General features: G+C 37.5%; 3 protein-coding genes and 1 pseudogene across 6 annotated transcripts; 1 reads left to right on the top strand and 3 right to left on the bottom strand.

Annotated features, from left to right (window-relative positions):
• Positions 1-543: 543 nt before the first annotated feature.
• Positions 544-5,829, bottom strand: LOC105170477 (uncharacterized). Of its 4 annotated transcripts, none has more exons than XM_011091274.3 (4): positions 5,705-5,829; positions 2,798-2,911; positions 2,395-2,685; positions 544-1,448 (listed from the first exon to the last, which is right to left on the bottom strand). In XM_011091274.3, the coding sequence occupies exons 2-4, from the start codon at positions 2,903-2,905 to the stop codon at positions 864-866; spliced, it is 984 nt and encodes a 327-aa protein (XP_011089576.1). In that variant the 5' UTR covers positions 2,906-2,911; positions 5,705-5,829; the 3' UTR covers positions 544-863. The 4 variants fall into 4 exon arrangements, with proteins under 4 accessions (XP_011089576.1, XP_011089567.1, XP_088739906.1 ...); XM_011091265.3 differs by lacking the exon at positions 5,705-5,829 and adding an exon at positions 3,052-4,383; XM_088883780.1 differs by lacking the exon at positions 5,705-5,829 and adding an exon at positions 4,023-4,382.
• On the top strand, positions 5,458-6,238 carry LOC110012170 (ethylene-responsive transcription factor 13-like; annotated as a pseudogene).
• Positions 6,239-6,813: 575 nt separating this feature from the next.
• On the bottom strand, positions 6,814-9,722 carry LOC105174135 (pyruvate decarboxylase 1-like). Its single transcript, XM_011096138.2, has 6 exons — positions 9,177-9,722; positions 8,691-8,854; positions 7,908-8,558; positions 7,681-7,798; positions 7,271-7,459; positions 6,814-7,197 (listed from the first exon to the last, which is right to left on the bottom strand). Exons 1-6 carry the CDS (start codon positions 9,711-9,713, stop codon positions 7,027-7,029), a joined length of 1,830 nt encoding a protein of 609 aa, XP_011094440.1. The 5' UTR covers positions 9,714-9,722; the 3' UTR covers positions 6,814-7,026.
• A 2,824-nt stretch (positions 9,723-12,546) lies between these two features.
• Positions 12,547-15,648, bottom strand: LOC105170469 (heat shock cognate protein 80). The gene is made up of 3 exons (XM_011091234.3): positions 15,424-15,648; positions 14,681-14,822; positions 12,547-14,583 (listed from the first exon to the last, which is right to left on the bottom strand). Exons 1-3 carry the CDS (start codon positions 15,544-15,546, stop codon positions 12,749-12,751), a joined length of 2,100 nt encoding a protein of 699 aa, XP_011089536.1. The 5' UTR covers positions 15,547-15,648; the 3' UTR covers positions 12,547-12,748.
• Positions 15,649-16,201: the final 553 nt, after the last annotated feature.

Here is a 16,201-nt window from a genome sequence, read left to right as displayed (position 1 = left end):
AACCTACCTAATAAATTCATAACTACAGTAATGACAAAACATTTTCTTGCTTAAATCAAAATGGTATGTCCATTTGGTGTAGACAATTTGATCTATCCTCCTATATAAAAACCAATTAATGTGATATAATTTTTTACGTGTCTTTTTGTTCAGTATTTATATTGACACCTATTTACATCTATATTACAAAATTCTCCCACGCTCTTTTGTTCTTTAAGAAAAACAAAAGTCTATTTGAACTAATAAACTTTTCTTCTTTCATTCTTTATTTTTTTTAAAAAAATTACATGATTAATACAATATATTTGGAGATGTATTGAGGACCCGAACCCATAATTTTAATTTTTTTTACAAGATCTCAATCTTAACCACCATACTAAGAATTATTGATTATTCTTTCCTTTATTCATCGTACTTTCTTCTTCTTTTTCTTTGAGTTTTTTCTTAATTATTGTAATTTGAAAAGATGGAGGGGGAAAAAACCTATTTTGCCCTAGATTTGAAAAAAAAATGCTTCAAAACATTGGTAAACAGATCGCCATATTGCAATGCTACAGCAGCGCAATAGAATAAATGTGATAGTTCCAAATGCTTGCACACCGAGTCCTAATGCATTGGGCCAACTATTTCTACCTCCTACACTGGTTTAATACAACATCTTACATATTTATGTTTAATCTCTGGGGGTTTTGTCATCGATATATTTATACAACAGTAAATCTTCAGACTGATGTGATAAACTGAACTGTGGCTACTGAAAAACGCAATTCCTTTCCCTATGCTGTACAACGAGATTAAGCTGATGAAACAGAGACGACGGCAAACACCAAATACTGGATACATTTATAATGGGATTACTTCACTTAACTGACATCCATAATGTCGAGAATTTCAAAATGCATCGGCAGATCAGGAAGTTTACCAGGAAAGTATAATCGTTCACGAAGATGTAATTTTCCCATATTCTTATGAGCAGCTTTCTTGAGGAGTCGAACTAGGGCGTCCTTCTCCTTACGGATCCAAATTCGCCTCTCGTCACACCATTGTCTGGGTGTTCCATGGAAAAAAAATCGGATGCCGGAAGCTCTTTGAGTGAGGTGTTCGGAAATTCTGTCAATCACGTCTTTATCAGTGAGATAAGCTCCTTCACAGTTTAAGCCAACATCCACATAATGAATTTCAGCTATGCTGTTGAAGAGGTCCTCTTTTGAGGTGGGTATAATCCGCTCGTCCTCGTTCGCAGCAAGTCCAACAATTGACACAATTTTGTTTGCTTTAGTGGAGAATTCTGTGGATTGGACTTCGGAGTACCCAAACTCAGTTATGAGCTGGTTCAGTACAGTACCGCCCTTACTAAATCCAAGAAGTGCTGTTTTCGGTTTGCACAAAAAGGATGATTGTTCAGCCTGGTATGGTTCTTTCTGTTTCCCCAAAATGACATTTTTTGCCTGCATCAGCAGCAAATCCCAGATATCACTGGTAGCAAAAAGTATAAAGATAGAGGCATGTGAATCAGCAAAATAGTAGCATCATAAGTGAGTCTTAGATGAGCTAATGCAGTATTGTCCACATGCACCCACGTCCTATGTCCCGAAAGTGCAGAAATACTAGTGATACAAATAATAACGGTAGTAAAAGTATACATATACATAAAAGATGGAGTAAGAACCATGAAACATCTATTTGTCCTAGATACACAAATAACAGAAAAATAGTCGATTACTGAAGGAGAAGAAAAAATTTATGAAACTTGTTGCTGGTGTTGTTTTATCTGAGTAGATGACAGAATAACCACACACCCAATCTGGAATCTAATTTTGAGCAGTTCTATGATACATGTTGAAATGAGTTAGATTGATCAAACAAGCAACAGAGTAAAAACATGGAGAGTTTATTGCAAAAGGTAACTGTAAAGCGTGGGATTTCTTTGTCAACCAAGTGGCACAATCTTATGTTCCGATACTTAGTAACGTTAATCATCAGTGACTCGATATTGACATCAAAATTAACTGGAGACATATCTCATGCTTCGTAGAACTGCCAGGGAGCCTCGGTGAGAGGAACAAGAAGAAACTATTTGTGTCTCATTTGGAGTTGTAAATTTCCTTCTTGAGCACCAGAATTTCCTCCTTTTCTTCTACAGTTTCCACCAAATAAAGAAATGGGAACTTATATCTTCTCATCAGTTTGAACTACACACATAAGTTGAATGCCATGCTATCACCTGACCACAGGGAACTGATAGGTCCTAAAAAAGAATTCTCAACTTAAGCAAATAGATTTGTGTTTTTCTTTTTTCTTTCGGAAATCACCTGGGAGTTTTGACAAGTTGATTGGAAGATATATAATCTGGAGGGAGACATCGGAAAGTTAAGACAACTCTGCGAGTCTTACCTCTGCAAGAAACTTGGACAAGAGCAGTACCAGTGATGTAGAAGCTGGGAACCCAGTGGCATCATAAGATTTTGGCTCTCCATGCTCATTTACAGATGGGATAAAATCCTTATAAACAGCAAAAGGTCCATTGAAAATGGAAGCCTCCACAACATAAGCATTAATAGATCCGCCAAATTTTGAAACTAAAATTTCAGCAATCTTCTGAGGATCAGATAATCTCTCAATGACTGGATTTTCTGTCCGTTCTACTCGATCTCCACTGAAGAATATTGCATTTCCAGAAGGTACCTACCTCACATCAAATTTACAACTTCTTTTAGGTCTACAAGTCTGAGATAAAGCATATCACTGTCCTTTCTGTTTTGCCCATGCAAGTAAAGATGTAAATAATAATACTAACTGCAAGGTTCTTCCGAGAAGAAGAGAGGCCGAGGGATGCTGCAACTCTGTAGAAAGTGCTGGTATCTGGATGCAACTGAATTCTCAAGACTCCACTCCAACGATCCATGATTTACTGAAAGACAAATTTTGCACCAAGGTCAAACTCAACAACTCTAAAATAGCAAACGTAAATGACATAATCTGACTATTTAAATAATATTAAGAGCACTAGGCTCCAGATTTCCACCTCCCCGGCTGCAAAAACACCCATACCTAAAGCGCTTTTCAGAAAGGTATTAGGATTACATGATGAGTGCATATCTTAGTCTGTGGCAATTCAACTGCAGGCTGGTACTTATCATTCCTTGGAAACCATGTGATAAATGGCATGAGCACGAAATATTTTAAATTTGATTTCCAACCATCCTGTCCTGCCTGTGTTCCCCACTGACTTAATTGTAGTAAAAGAAAAATATTCTAGTAAAATTTAAATTTAAAACAATGTGTCATAATGTGGCTCTGCACTCTTATTCTTGTAGAATTAGCACTGTTGTGGCAAAGCTCTCTTCTTGTTCCAACGACAGAAATCTTCCTCTATTTGTTTTCTTAACTAAGAAAAAAGAAAAAGAGAACTGTGTGCAATTACGGCTGAAGCACCTCAGTTGCTTCAAGCAATTCAAGAAAATCCACATTAGTAGTGTTGTTGTAACAATTCTCCATTAATGATCATTTCTTATCAGATTTCCCAAAAACTAATTATCTTTTCACCTGACATTTCTTCCACAACTTCTATGGTGACACATAAAGAGTTGCTCCAATTTCAGCCTCAAAGTCTAAAGACTATCAGGAGGCCTGCTGCATGGAAATGGGACGATGAAACTACATCCGTGTCTAAAATCAATAACTTAAACTGGAGAATGATTTTCAAGATCCAGCATCCGTCCCCAAAAATCCCAATTCAAACACATATTTTCCGTAATCAAACACAATTCCTTTTTATGTATCTACATAAGACTAAATTAAAACCAAAATCAGCTCAGAACAAGCTACACTACTGAACAAAGTCGAAATACTAGCAATCAGCTTAGGAACTAATTTCGAGTACGAGCAATCCACACCAAAAACGGCCATGGCACTTGCAAAAAACTCCTCCTAACCAGAATCGATCAGAAACCAAATTATGCCAGTGAGACATTCCGTCAAACAGCTGGTAACAATAAGATCAAATAAGTAGTAGTACAAACCACTATCAAAATTAGCGTTTAATAACACTAACATCAAAAGCTCAATACGCCCCGAGAGAGAGAGAGAGAGAGAGAGAGAGAGAGAGTCTTCTGAGCACAGAGAGAAGGTAAAGTCGGGTCGCGTAAGATCCGACAGCAAAATCTCGTGTCAATTGTGGGGCAATATTGGAACTTCCTTTCGTTCTCTTTCTTTCTGGTTATGCTTCAATTCAAAGGAACGAATGAGCATTCATTAATAACAAATAAAAGGAAAAGAAAAGAAAATCAAGAAAAGCGCCTCTGCTACTGCTACTGCTACGCCCCCTTACATTCAATAAAACGTTCTCTCTATTCAACCCATTAATATTCAATTCAAGATGCAAAAGTAACACTTTTTCATAATTATATATATGCCACTTTTGTTTATAATTTTTCTATGTCACCCCATTTCAAGTCCAAATCTTGTTGGAAGATCTCTATGTATATACTACATGAATAATTAGTTGACGTGGCTATTATAATTTACAACAATTTCTAATATAAAAATTAAAAAAAATTATTAAAATATATCTCCGAGATTATAATTTCAAGTCTTACATTATTATATAATAAACTTGTAACTTTTAATTTAATAATTAATCATTGATTCAATATGATGTATATAAAAAATAGTCATAAAAAAAGAAAAAAAGACATCCTAAATGAATAAAATCAAGAACACAAGTATATATCACATGATATTTGGAAACAAAAAATTTAATTTGATTTATGGTACGTTTCGATAATCAAGAACCACGCATACGTCTTCGACCTCCTCCTATATATTAATTAGTTTGTAACAACCAAATATAAAGTATACTATATATATATATAAAAAATATTGCAGCCTAATAAAACAAACTTTTAGAGTAACTAAGGACGAATTGGGCACGTAATTATAGTCCATTTTGTACATTTTTTATAATAAAAAATTGCATTTTAGTTCTACTGTCCCCATTTAATTATGTTGCCACTTGTCCGAAAAAAATTTAATTATGTTTCCAAGTCATAAGCGTGAGTCTCGTTGTAATTAACAAATGTGACATTCTCCGATTAATTCATATATATATATATATATATATATAATTTCAAATATACATACTTTTCGAATTATAAGAAATTAATATGAAAATAAACACATGCATACTTATATTTCAAATTTTGATTTTTATTTTATATTTGAATAATTATTATATATTTTGTCAGCTTCAATTAATTAGTACAATATATAGAGAGAGAATAAAAGTTTAATTAAATAAAAAAAAAATGCATGCAATCTAACATGTGGACCTGGGGATCTTCATGGAAATCACTAAATTAATACTAAAAGAAAGAAATTGATTAAATTAACAATTAGGGCACGTTGCATTTATGCACACAGTACCACTCCGTGTAATATATATTGACAAGTTGAAACCCTTCTGATTATTTCATCTCAACCCCAAAAAAGCAAAAAGAAAAATTAAAAATCTATTCTGAAAAATGCATGCAGAAACCGTCTCAAATTCTGGCAGCTACCTCCTTGATTCTATACAGAGTTATCTGTTAAACGATTCTGATTTTCCAGATGAGTGTTTTTACAACCCTAACCCTAGCCCAACCTTGATAAGCAGCTCAATCTGAGCTGAGAACTTTGGGGGACTAGGATTTAACGGAGATTTTACCTCGAGCGACGCGGTAGGCTGTGATAGCCTGGAGTCAGGGCCGGGAGCGCCACGTGATCGAGAGTGGAGGCGGTACCGGGGGGTGAGGCGGCGGCCCTGGGGGAAGTTCGCGGCGGAGATAAGGGATTCTGCTAAAAAAGCCACGAGGATTTGGCTGGGAACCTACGAGACGCCGGAGGATGCGGCGTTGGCTTACGACCAAGCGGCTTTCGACTTGCGTGGCTCACGAGCGCGGCTCAATTTTCCGCACCTTATTGGCTCCTCCGGTGCGTGGAAGCCTGTCAAAGTGACCAAGCGGGGGCGGCGGCCGGCGGAGGAGCCGATGGATCCAGTTCAATTGGCCGGAGCAATGGATGGCCGCCCGAAGAAGGGGAGAATCGATGGTGGATACGAGCTTAAACTCGAATTTTAATTAGCCGGAAATAAGTAATACTGGAAGCAGATAATGGAAAGTTTGAGTTTGCATGTAGTTAATATTTTGAAGAAAATGCAAGTTGAGAACTTGCGGTTGCTTGCATTTATATTTTTGGTTAATATGGCTGATTATTATCGCACCTTCTTTTCTTAACCATCCAAAATTTAATTTGGTTCTTTCGGTAACATGTGCAATTATGTGATTGGTATGTATTGATTTAGGTAGTTCATGTTAGTTGGGTCGTGCACCTCATTGGCTGAAAATTGAGTCGCAATCGATTTCAAATCACTTGGAATGTGGTTTTTGAAAATAGAGAAGCTCGTTAGGTTTATTGGGAAGCCCCCAACTAAGCTTCTCTATGCTTAAGTTAGTATAAAGTGAGGTCTAAAGCGATTTAGAAAGTTTAGATATAGTCGAATAAGTAATAAATGCAATATACAGTAAATGCTCTCAGACAGTGGTATTTTTATAGGTTTAAATATCCGTACATAGAAGGCCCACATGGCAAAATCTCATAGACACCCTTCAAGAAGATCCGACAGTTAATAATTCGAATCCCAATTCCAGGTTGAACAGGGCGGGTCAGTCCAGGGACCCAACTCGACAAAAATTGCACGGATCCTGTATGGGGTAGTTAGCACCTCTCTCACGTATTACCCTATTGGACAAGGTAAATATTTGCATGTTCACTATATTAAATATTATAAGTTTTTATAATTATGAGTTGTAAAGTATAATATATGATATTGTTTCTTAACAATACTCAGAGACATTTAATACAACTTGAGAAGTTGGAATATATATTACATAGCACCAAATAAAAATAGCACAAAAGTAAACAGGAATTGCACATCAGATATTGATTGGATTAATTGGATACACAGTTTGCAGGTTCAACCTAGCCAGTCTACCGCGGGTTTGGGGGCCGGCTGTTAGCTGCAGATACCCTGGAACCCCATTCGAGAAGCTCTTTGCTTGTATCATCCTTGTGGACAATTACTTCGATGAAACACAAACAGTCTTTCTTGGCTTCTGTAGCATTCTTAATTGCTTCAATCAGCTCTTCTTCACATCGGACCTAAAAGTTGAGTCGGAAATCCATTAATTGACAAGCAGCTGAAACTTATGAAACCAACAACTCAATCACTCACCTTTGTGCTCCAGCAGTTGCCTTCACCATTTTGGATTGCTTCAACTAAGGCAGTGTAATTCCAGTTCTTGATCACGTTATAAGGCCCATCATGGATCTCCACCTCGATAGTGTATCCACCATTGTTTATCAGGAAGATAATACTCTTCTGCCCACATCGAATCATTGTCGACACGTCCTGAGCCGTCATCTGCACCCATTCACCAAGATTTGTGTGAAAACATAGATTATCAACAAACAAACAAACAAAAAAATGAAATAGGTAAACCAAGTTTTGCCAAATCACTCCAATCATCTAGCTCACTCTTTCATAACTATACGCGTATGATATGGCATTACACTTGCTAAATGATTGGTTATGTCTAACCAAATCCAATCTATAGAATTTCCTGTAAAAATTATGTGACGTACCTGAAAGCTACCATCACCAATGCAAGCAATCACTCGCATATTCGGCACTGCCTGCGCATAACCTAAAGTTGCACCTACCGACCAACCAATTGATCCGTATTGCATCTGGAATTCATACCTGCAACTCAAATTCCAACATGAAAAAAGAGAGAGAGGGAGAGATTAGATCCAAGCCAAACTGCAGATAAAGAAGTGACATATATATTTGCAATCTGGCTATTGCTCACCGGCATCCCTTTGGTAATCTTAGTTTCTGGCAGTTAAACCATGAGTCTCCCGTCTCAGCAATGATGGCTGTCTCAGCGGACAACATCTTCTGAATATGCTGAAACAGAACATTTACTCTCAAGGCCTCATTGGGCTCACTTTTCAGAGGATGCCCATCAGGAACATAGATCCTGTGGTAGTTCTCATAAGCAGTTCGATTAGGCATGAGCCTTTTTCCAAGAGCAATTAAGAAATCCTTCATCAAAACACATCCAAATGTCGGCCCGTTACCGATGACCACACGATCAGGCTGCACGATAATTGCCTTCTCTTTCTTGAGAAGCAGAGAGTATCCAACCGAACTGTAGTCGTTAAATATCGGTCCCACAAACAGGTAAGCGTCAGCTGATTCCACAATTTCAGCACAGAAGGCGGTACTCACGGCCCCCCAGTAGGTACCGATGAAATGGGGGTGGTCCTCCGGAACTAGCCCTTTAGCTGATGGCATAACTGCAAAGGCATAGCCACAAGCATCGGCCAATTGAACAAAGGCATCGCGTGCTTTTGCAGCACGCAGTTTCGGCCCTCCTACAATTACTGGTTTCACAGCCTTGTTCAAAAACTCTACTGCTGCTTCCACTGCGGTCTCTAGGCCCATTTGATTACTCAATCTACAAAAAAAGATATGAACATCCTGAAACACCTAATCCCGAGGTTTTTGACAAGATCTCTTGGAGTTGCAACATAATCGAATCCACGAATTAAGAAAATAAAAGGATGAGAATAGATGCTTATATATATACTTGGGGGATAGAGAAAATGGTACGGGCTCACGACTAAAAGTCGGGTGTGGAATCGCCGGCAAGTTGCAGCTGATGCTTATGTAAACTGGCTTGCTCTCTTTTAACGCGGTGGATATCGCCCTATCTATCAACTCATGTGCATCCTCCAAATCATTCACCACCGCCTAAAATCAACAAAAATTAATTTTAGAGAAAAGACAACTTGATAATTGTGTTTTAATCCAAGATATTGCCGCCTATATGACAGGAGCGTCACTGTCTCATTAAGCACAGAAAATTCTTATTCAAATCAGATTGATAGTACATGAATATATTTATCGTGTAATTAAATAATTTTATGTATATTAATTTTTACATAGCGACTGTAATAATTAGTTCAATCCAAACAAGAATTCCCAAGTGAGTGCATGTCATGGTCTGTTCAAGCTTATATATATCTCTATTAGAGTAGGGTAAATAATTAATGCATACAGAAAACACATATACCTGATAGCAAGTAACAGACCGGAAGCAATGCAACTCCTGGCTAAAATCCGGTAATCCGATAGTGTGATGTAGGATCCGGTTAGTACCATAGTCATTCGAGTTTGGGCCTCCGACAATACATATCACCGGGAGATTCTCGCTGTAAGCCCCCGCGATCGCATTGAGAATACTCAAACCTCCAACGGTGAACGTCACGACGCATGCGCCAACCCCTCGAGCCCTGGCATAGCCATCGGCCGCATAGCCGGCGTTGAGCTCGTTGCAGCAGCCGATCAAGTTGAGCCCGGGCTCGGCTATGAGATGGTCAAGCAATGTCAAGTTGAAGTCGCCGGGGACGGAGAACACGTCGCTAACACCTATCTGAACGAGGCGGCGCGCGAGATGGCGGCCGAGCGTGGGCTCAGCGGAGTTAAACGGTACGGCAGAGGACTGAAACTGGATTGTGGAGACGATACCGTTAGAGGGGAGGGCGCCGACGTCGTTAAACGGGGCGGGCTTAGAAGAGTGGAATGAGGGTGCAGGTGTGGGTGCGTCCATTGTGATTTGTGAGGCAGAAAAGCAGTAGTAATTATGAGGAATGAGGAAAGGGTATATGAAGCATTAATATAGCTGAGAGTGAGGAATGTGGCATGTAAAAAAGTTCCAGTGCAGGGTGGCAACCAGCCTTTACATGCGCTTAGTCTACGAATATATATATATATATAGTCTTTGTATATATTATATATTTATATTAAGAGTAAATAATTATAAAAAAAATTATGAGTTTTGATATAATTACGAATATTAAAAAATTATAAATATTTTTTGATACATGATAAAATGATGAAAATTTAGAATTATCAATTAACTTTACTTTTACTGTATTTTTTTATTAAAAAAGTATAAAAATCGGACGAGGTTGAAGGAAAAAATATAAAAAAAATTATTCACTTAGTCCATAAAAAAATATAATTTTTTAATAATAAATAAATTTATAATTTATAGTTCATAAAGACGTTTTGATCAATTCACTACAAAAATATAGATGAAAGCTTACTGAGACTAACCAAATGGACTAATTGAGGATAATGATAATTTTTTAAAAGACAAGAGATATTTATAATTATGATAAAAACTTTAGAAAAGTTTGTCATATTCTACCTTTATATATACTAAGTAAGAACAAAAAATGTAGTAAAATTTAAAATTGAAAATCTCATATGATATTTTGTGGAAATGGATATGACATGATATATATATATATATGGGATATATACGGCAATTTTTTAAAGTTGCAAAAATTTACATGTATATTTAAAAGTAAAATTACAATTTTAGTCTAGTAGAGTATATGACCAATCAAGCTAACACAACTTAGCTAATCAACATACGTATTGCACGTGCCTTTGCCCTATATTTTTGAAATAAATTTGAACATGAGATTAAATATGTCGAGTTTTTTCAACTTTTAGAACTATTTTGAAAAATTCATAAAGCATAGAGACTAAATTAATGTATCAAGTTTTTTTAATTCTCGAACCATTTTAAAATTCTCGTGAAATAGAGAACTAAAAGTATTGTACCTTCTATATATCCTATGGTGCTAAAAATATAATTTTGTCATTTTTATATCAGCATAGCTAATTCTTGACGAAAAATTGTATCTTAGGTTAAATTTGATCAAATTCAAATTAATCCACATAGTAAACATATATACTATACTTACACTATATTTTGATTCACACAAAATTCAAAAAGGATGACTAATTACAGAAAAATTATATATTTTCTATACATTTCAAAATAAAAATTGTACCTTCTAACTTACTTATTAATTTGAAAAATACTGTACAGCTGGTTATTAATTATAATATACCTATAATTTAAGAATCAATTATTGACATGATCGAATATTAATTAATTCCGTATAATATACAAATATACATATGATCGCTATGCTAAAAAAAAAAGATTATATTATCTAAGAAAGGATATGGAAATCTTGAGAGGTATGTAGTTAATTAAAGTCAACCAATTCATCAAATAAAAAAGAAAATGAATTCCACGACTCCGTTATTAAAAAAAAAAACATGCACAAGTTAAGAAACTATTTTTTATTTTTTAAAAATATAAGACCTAAACAACAAAGGGAACACAATTTTCACAATAAATTATTGGACCACGACGATTCCTTATTCATCCTCATTCTTTCAGACATATATAAATTGAAGTTGATAATAAAGCTGACTACAGCATGTGAGATGATCTATGGGCCACATTTCGCAATGCGCGTCTGACTGCCCTATGTGTCTATTGGTCTGGCAACGTCGGCAGATGACTCGTCATTCTATCTGACATGGATGTCAACATGCGGATGACTCACGATTGCCCTCCAGCATTGCAGATGATTCAGCAAAGGCCACTCTCCACCGTCGATTCGGCGGCCTTCGTCTCCTCGCAATCTTCGTAATCAGATGAAAAGTACATGACGCCCGTCTCAAGGGTGAAGAAGACAATGCAACCCAAGGCTCGAAATTGCCCCAAAATTTGTCAACTGTTTGTAGCAATTTCCCAAAAGTTTTACCCTCGTAACCTTTTTTTCTTCATTGGTTCAGTTTATTTATTTATGTTGGGAGGGAGGTGAGTACCAGATATACAACGAAGAAAAATCTCTAAACTGCCTCAGAATCGCTGCGGGGGATTGGAATATGAATGTAAGTTTCATGTTTCTCCCCAAGACGAGTTTGTTTTGGGGTTTTAAATATTGCAGTTGGCTGATTCAACTCCAGCTATGAACAATATGTTCGGTTCCAAAATCGATTCTCAGAAAACTCCGTATGCTTTCTGTTTCTGCGAATGTGCTTGTGAATATCTGATAGTTGAATTGATTTAACTTTTTGGAAAGTAGGGTTTTAGCTAATCACAGTTTGAATTGTGAAATTACTCTACAAGAGTTCAATCAAGGACCATGCGATCAAATTCTAAGACCCTTCTTATGTCATCTCTTAGTTGTAAACTCCCCTTCATTTCAATTTGAAGTCACAGGAGTGATCTTTTATAATTTAATTGACGAATCAATGAAACGATTACTAAAACATATGAAACTCATTAAAATTTAGAATTTATAAAACTCATTAAAATTTGGAATTTATAATGACAAAAGCATCAATAGAGACCCTCTGATGTCATGTGGAATAATATTTGCTCCGCAGAACTTAAAAAGGATTTGAAATTGTCGTTTCTATGTTTTCTCCTCTGGTTCTTTTCTTGCTACACCCTTTAGCAGTTGCTGGGATCAGCACCGAAATTGCCATAATTAACCGCTGAACGATCGCCCACCTCTTGCAAATGTAATGCCAACAGAACCTAGATACAGAGAGAAACCCAACAATTTGCATAAAATAACTACTATATTACCACTGAAAATATTCAAAATAGAACCAGCTACCTCAAGCATATAAGAAAGAACATCGGGCATTCTCAGCACGGAAAAAACCTTGTACATCATAATTGTCTAATTTTACTCTTAAGCCAAAAAGATAAAACCAAAAAAAGACAGGGAACTCTGGACTGCTATGCAAAGCACAATAGGTTTAGTCAACTTCCTCCATCTTGCTGCCCTCAGCATCAGCATCAGCATCCTCCAATGGTGGCATGTCGACATCAGCCTCACCAGCATCTTCATCAATGCTAAGCCCAAGTTTCAACATCCTATGGATCCTGTTGCCAAAGGTGTTGGGATCCTCAAGGCTGAACCCAGAGGTGAGCAGGGCAGTCTCAAAGAGCAACATAACCAAGTCCTTCACAGACTTGTCATTCTTGTCAGCATCAGCCCTCTTCCTCAGCTCCTCCATGATGGGGTTCTCAGGATTGATCTCCATTGTCTTCTTACTGGACATGTATCCAGCCATGCTGGAGTCCCTAAGAGCTTGTGCCTTCATAATCCTTTCCATGTTGGCAGTCCATCCATATTCTCCAGTGACCAAACAGCAAGGAGAGTCGACTACACGATCAGACACAACCACCTTCTCCACTTTGTCCCCAAGGACATCCTTAATCACCTTGCACAGGCCCTCAAACTTGGCTTTTAACTCTTCCTTCTTTTTCTTTTCATCCTCACTCTCATCAAGTTTGAGACCTTCCTTGGTAGCAGACACAAGCTTCTTCCCCTCAAATTCTTTCAATTGACCAACAGCATACTCATCAATGGCGTCAACCATATAGAGAACTTCATATCCCTTCTTCTTCAGCTTCTCAAGGAAGGGAGAATTCTCAACAGCCTTCTTGCTCTCACCAGTGATATAATAGATGTCATTCTGGCCTTCCTTCATCCTCGTCACATAGTCCTTCAAGCTGGTCATCTCATCACCGCTCTTGGTGGAATGATACCTGAGCAATTCAGCAATCTTCGACTTGTTTTGGGAATCCTCGTGGATACCAAGCTTGAGGTTCTTTGAGAAAGCCTCATAGAATTTGTTGTAGTCTTCCTTGTTCTCAGCTATCTCAAAGAAGAGCTCAATGCACTTCTTCACCAAGTTCTTGCGGATGACCTTCAAGATCTTGTTCTGCTGCAACATCTCACGAGAAATGTTTAGTGGCAAATCCTCAGAATCCACAATACCCTTAACAAAGCTTAGATACTCGGGAATCAACTCCTCGCAGTTGTCCATTATGAAAACACGACGGACATAGAGCTTAATATTGTTTGGTTTTTTCCTGGTATCAAACAGATCAAAAGGTGCCCTCTTAGGAACAAACAAAATAGCCTTGAACTCGAGTTGTCCTTCAACTGAGAAGTGCTTCACAGCCAAGTGCTCCTCCCAATCATTTGTGAGGCTTTTGTAGAAAGCAGCATATTCTTCCTTTGTGATCTCCTCAGGCTTCCTCATCCAGATAGGCTTCTGCTTGTTCACCAAATTCCACTCATGAGACACTTCCTTGATCTTCTTCTTTTTCTTCTCAGCTTTCTCCTTCTCTTCATCAACTTCCTCAACCTTCCCTTCCTCATCCTTCTTGTCCTCCTCATCTTCATCATCAGAGATTTCCTTCTCTGTTGTCTTCTCCACCCAAAGAGAGATGGGGTAGCTGATGAATTCAGAGTGCTTCTTGATCAAATCCTTCAGTCTGCGCTCCTCAAGGTATTCAAGCTGGTCTTCTTTGAGAAAGAGAGTGATCTTAGTACCCCTGCCAAGGTTTTCGCCAGATGTGTCTCTTGTAACAGTGAATGAACCCCCAGCTTGGGACTCCCAGACATATTGTTCATCATCATTATGCTTCGTGGTGACAATGACCTTCTCAGCAACCAAGTAAGCAGAGTAGAAACCAACACCAAACTGCCCAATCATGCTCACATCAGCACCAGCAGCAAGGGCTTCCATGAATTCCTTGGTTCCAGACCTGGCAATTGTACCAAGATTGTTCACCAAATCTGAAATCAAAATCAAATGTGACAAAGTCAGTTTTACAATAAAATATGAGAACCAAACGCCAAATGACAAAAGAAGGAACACATGACTGATACTAACCAGCCTTGGTCATGCCAATACCACTGTCAATAATTGACAGGGTATTATTGGTCTTGTCAGGGATGATGTGGATGAAGAGCTCTGGTTGAGCATCGAGCTTGCTCTTGTCTGTCAAGCTCTCAAAGCGAATCTTATCCAGAGCCTGGATGCGTCATTTCCACATTAAGGAAACCACAATTAGTGCTATGTAATCAATATAAAGGACTCCAAACACAATGTAGGCACTACAAGGCACACAACAATTTGTAACAACTCAATCCTAGAACGCACATATTCAGTATTGTGCAACTAAAACCTTGAGCATATCAACATTGGCAATAACAAACAGCATAAGCTGCATCTACAGAGCTAATCTACCATATGGCCGTTGGCATTTTAGGAAAAAGATGTTAAATAAAGTTCATAATCAACACGAACATTTTCTGCGAGTGCAAAAAGATGTACGTTTATGTATAAGAAGAGGAACATACTACAATCTGTTATTTTACCATCAAGCCTTTCAACATAGTACAATCATACACAGTTCATACGTGTCCTCAATTCTCCAATACCATATCAGATTAACGCGAACAAACATCAAAGATTCAGAAACAAAGAAGACGATACTAAAATAGACAAATTAACAAGTGCCAGATCTAATGAACAAATCAATGCATGCTTGGACAGAAAACAGCTCATACAAATATCCGAACAAGTGAACACCAGTTGGATCTACGCAAAACAGAAAGCCAGTAGAGACTTACATCAGAGGAGTTACTAATCAATTCACGAAGAAAGATCTCCTTGTTGCTGTAGAAAGTGTTGATGATCAAACTCAGAAGCTGGTTGATCTCAGCCTGGAAGGCAAACGTCTCGGTTTCCGCCATTGGAGCTCGGTTTCTCTACACTTGAGGAGGCGAATAGAAAGAGACGAGAGCTAGGGTTTCTAAAAGCAAAGAAAGACCAAAAGACACAGAGTGAAGAGGTGGAGAGGGAGGGCATTATATAGCAGCGCACTCACTAGGGTTTCTAGATCCTTCCAACGTTTTTTACTTTTCTTCGAGCTGAGAAGATTTAGTTGGGTCCTACCAAAGGCTTCCCCTTCCCGGCTTACCCGCCAACACCCCCCCCCCCCCCCCAACCCACGTTCACATTTCATTCTGCCTCATTTTTTTTTTCATTTTTATTAATTAGAGCTTATATATACACTCTTTTTTGTGGTTGAATTGAATGAATTTTGTCGGTGTGGAGCCTTAATTACTAATTACTGAAATTAGGAAAAGAGAAATATCCGGCAATTCAATTGGAATTATTAATCACAATATATATATTGTGATATCAACAAATATATAAATTTTAAGTAACAAATGTATTTAATTTTTAGACAAAAATAAGAGTGATGATATTAAATGTAATTTTTCAAACAATATGAGAAGTGCGTTACACAAAACATAAAACAGGATGGCATAATTATCCGAAATTTTAATGACAAAAGTGCATTTCTGATATCTTATTTTCTGAATTAAATTCCAAGTATGGGCC

This window comes from Sesamum indicum, linkage group LG1 (genome assembly GCF_026168435.1).
Source record: "Sesamum indicum cultivar Baizhima isolate 11 linkage group LG1, ASM2616843v1, whole genome shotgun sequence".
NCBI lineage: Eukaryota > Viridiplantae > Streptophyta > Magnoliopsida > Lamiales > Pedaliaceae > Sesamum > Sesamum indicum.
The sequence above is the reverse complement of the archived record's forward strand: the minus strand, read 5'-3'. Positions and strand labels throughout refer to the sequence as shown.

Excerpts from the sequence above, each read along its gene's own strand:
- LOC105174135 (XM_011096138.2), bottom strand. The coding sequence starts at position 9,713 with ATGGACGCACCCACACCTGCACCCTCATTCCACTCTTCTAAGCCCGCC. Across the intron at positions 8,855-9,176 it reads GGTCTGTTACTTGCTATCAG|GCGGTGGTGAATGATTTGGA; the intron begins GTATATGTGTTT and ends TGTTGATTTTAG. Across the intron at positions 7,198-7,270 it reads GCAACTGCTGGAGCACAAAG|GTCCGATGTGAAGAAGAGCT; the intron begins GTGAGTGATTGA and ends CTCAACTTTTAG.
- LOC105170477 (XM_011091274.3), bottom strand. The coding sequence starts at position 2,905 with ATGGATCGTTGGAGTGGAGTCTTGAGAATTCAGTTGCATCCAGATACC. Across the intron at positions 2,686-2,797 it reads CTTCTCGGAAGAACCTTGCA|GTACCTTCTGGAAATGCAAT; the intron begins GTTAGTATTATT and ends GATGTGAGGTAG. Across the intron at positions 1,449-2,394 it reads TGTCCAAGTTTCTTGCAGAG|GCAAAAAATGTCATTTTGGG; the intron begins GTAAGACTCGCA and ends CTGCTGATGCAG.
- LOC105170469 (XM_011091234.3), bottom strand. The coding sequence starts at position 15,546 with ATGGCGGAAACCGAGACGTTTGCCTTCCAGGCTGAGATCAACCAGCTT. Across the intron at positions 14,823-15,423 it reads TGATTAGTAACTCCTCTGAT|GCTCTGGATAAGATTCGCTT; the intron begins GTAAGTCTCTAC and ends TGACGCATCCAG. Across the intron at positions 14,584-14,680 it reads TATTGGCATGACCAAGGCTG|ATTTGGTGAACAATCTTGGT; the intron begins GTTAGTATCAGT and ends TTTTGATTTCAG.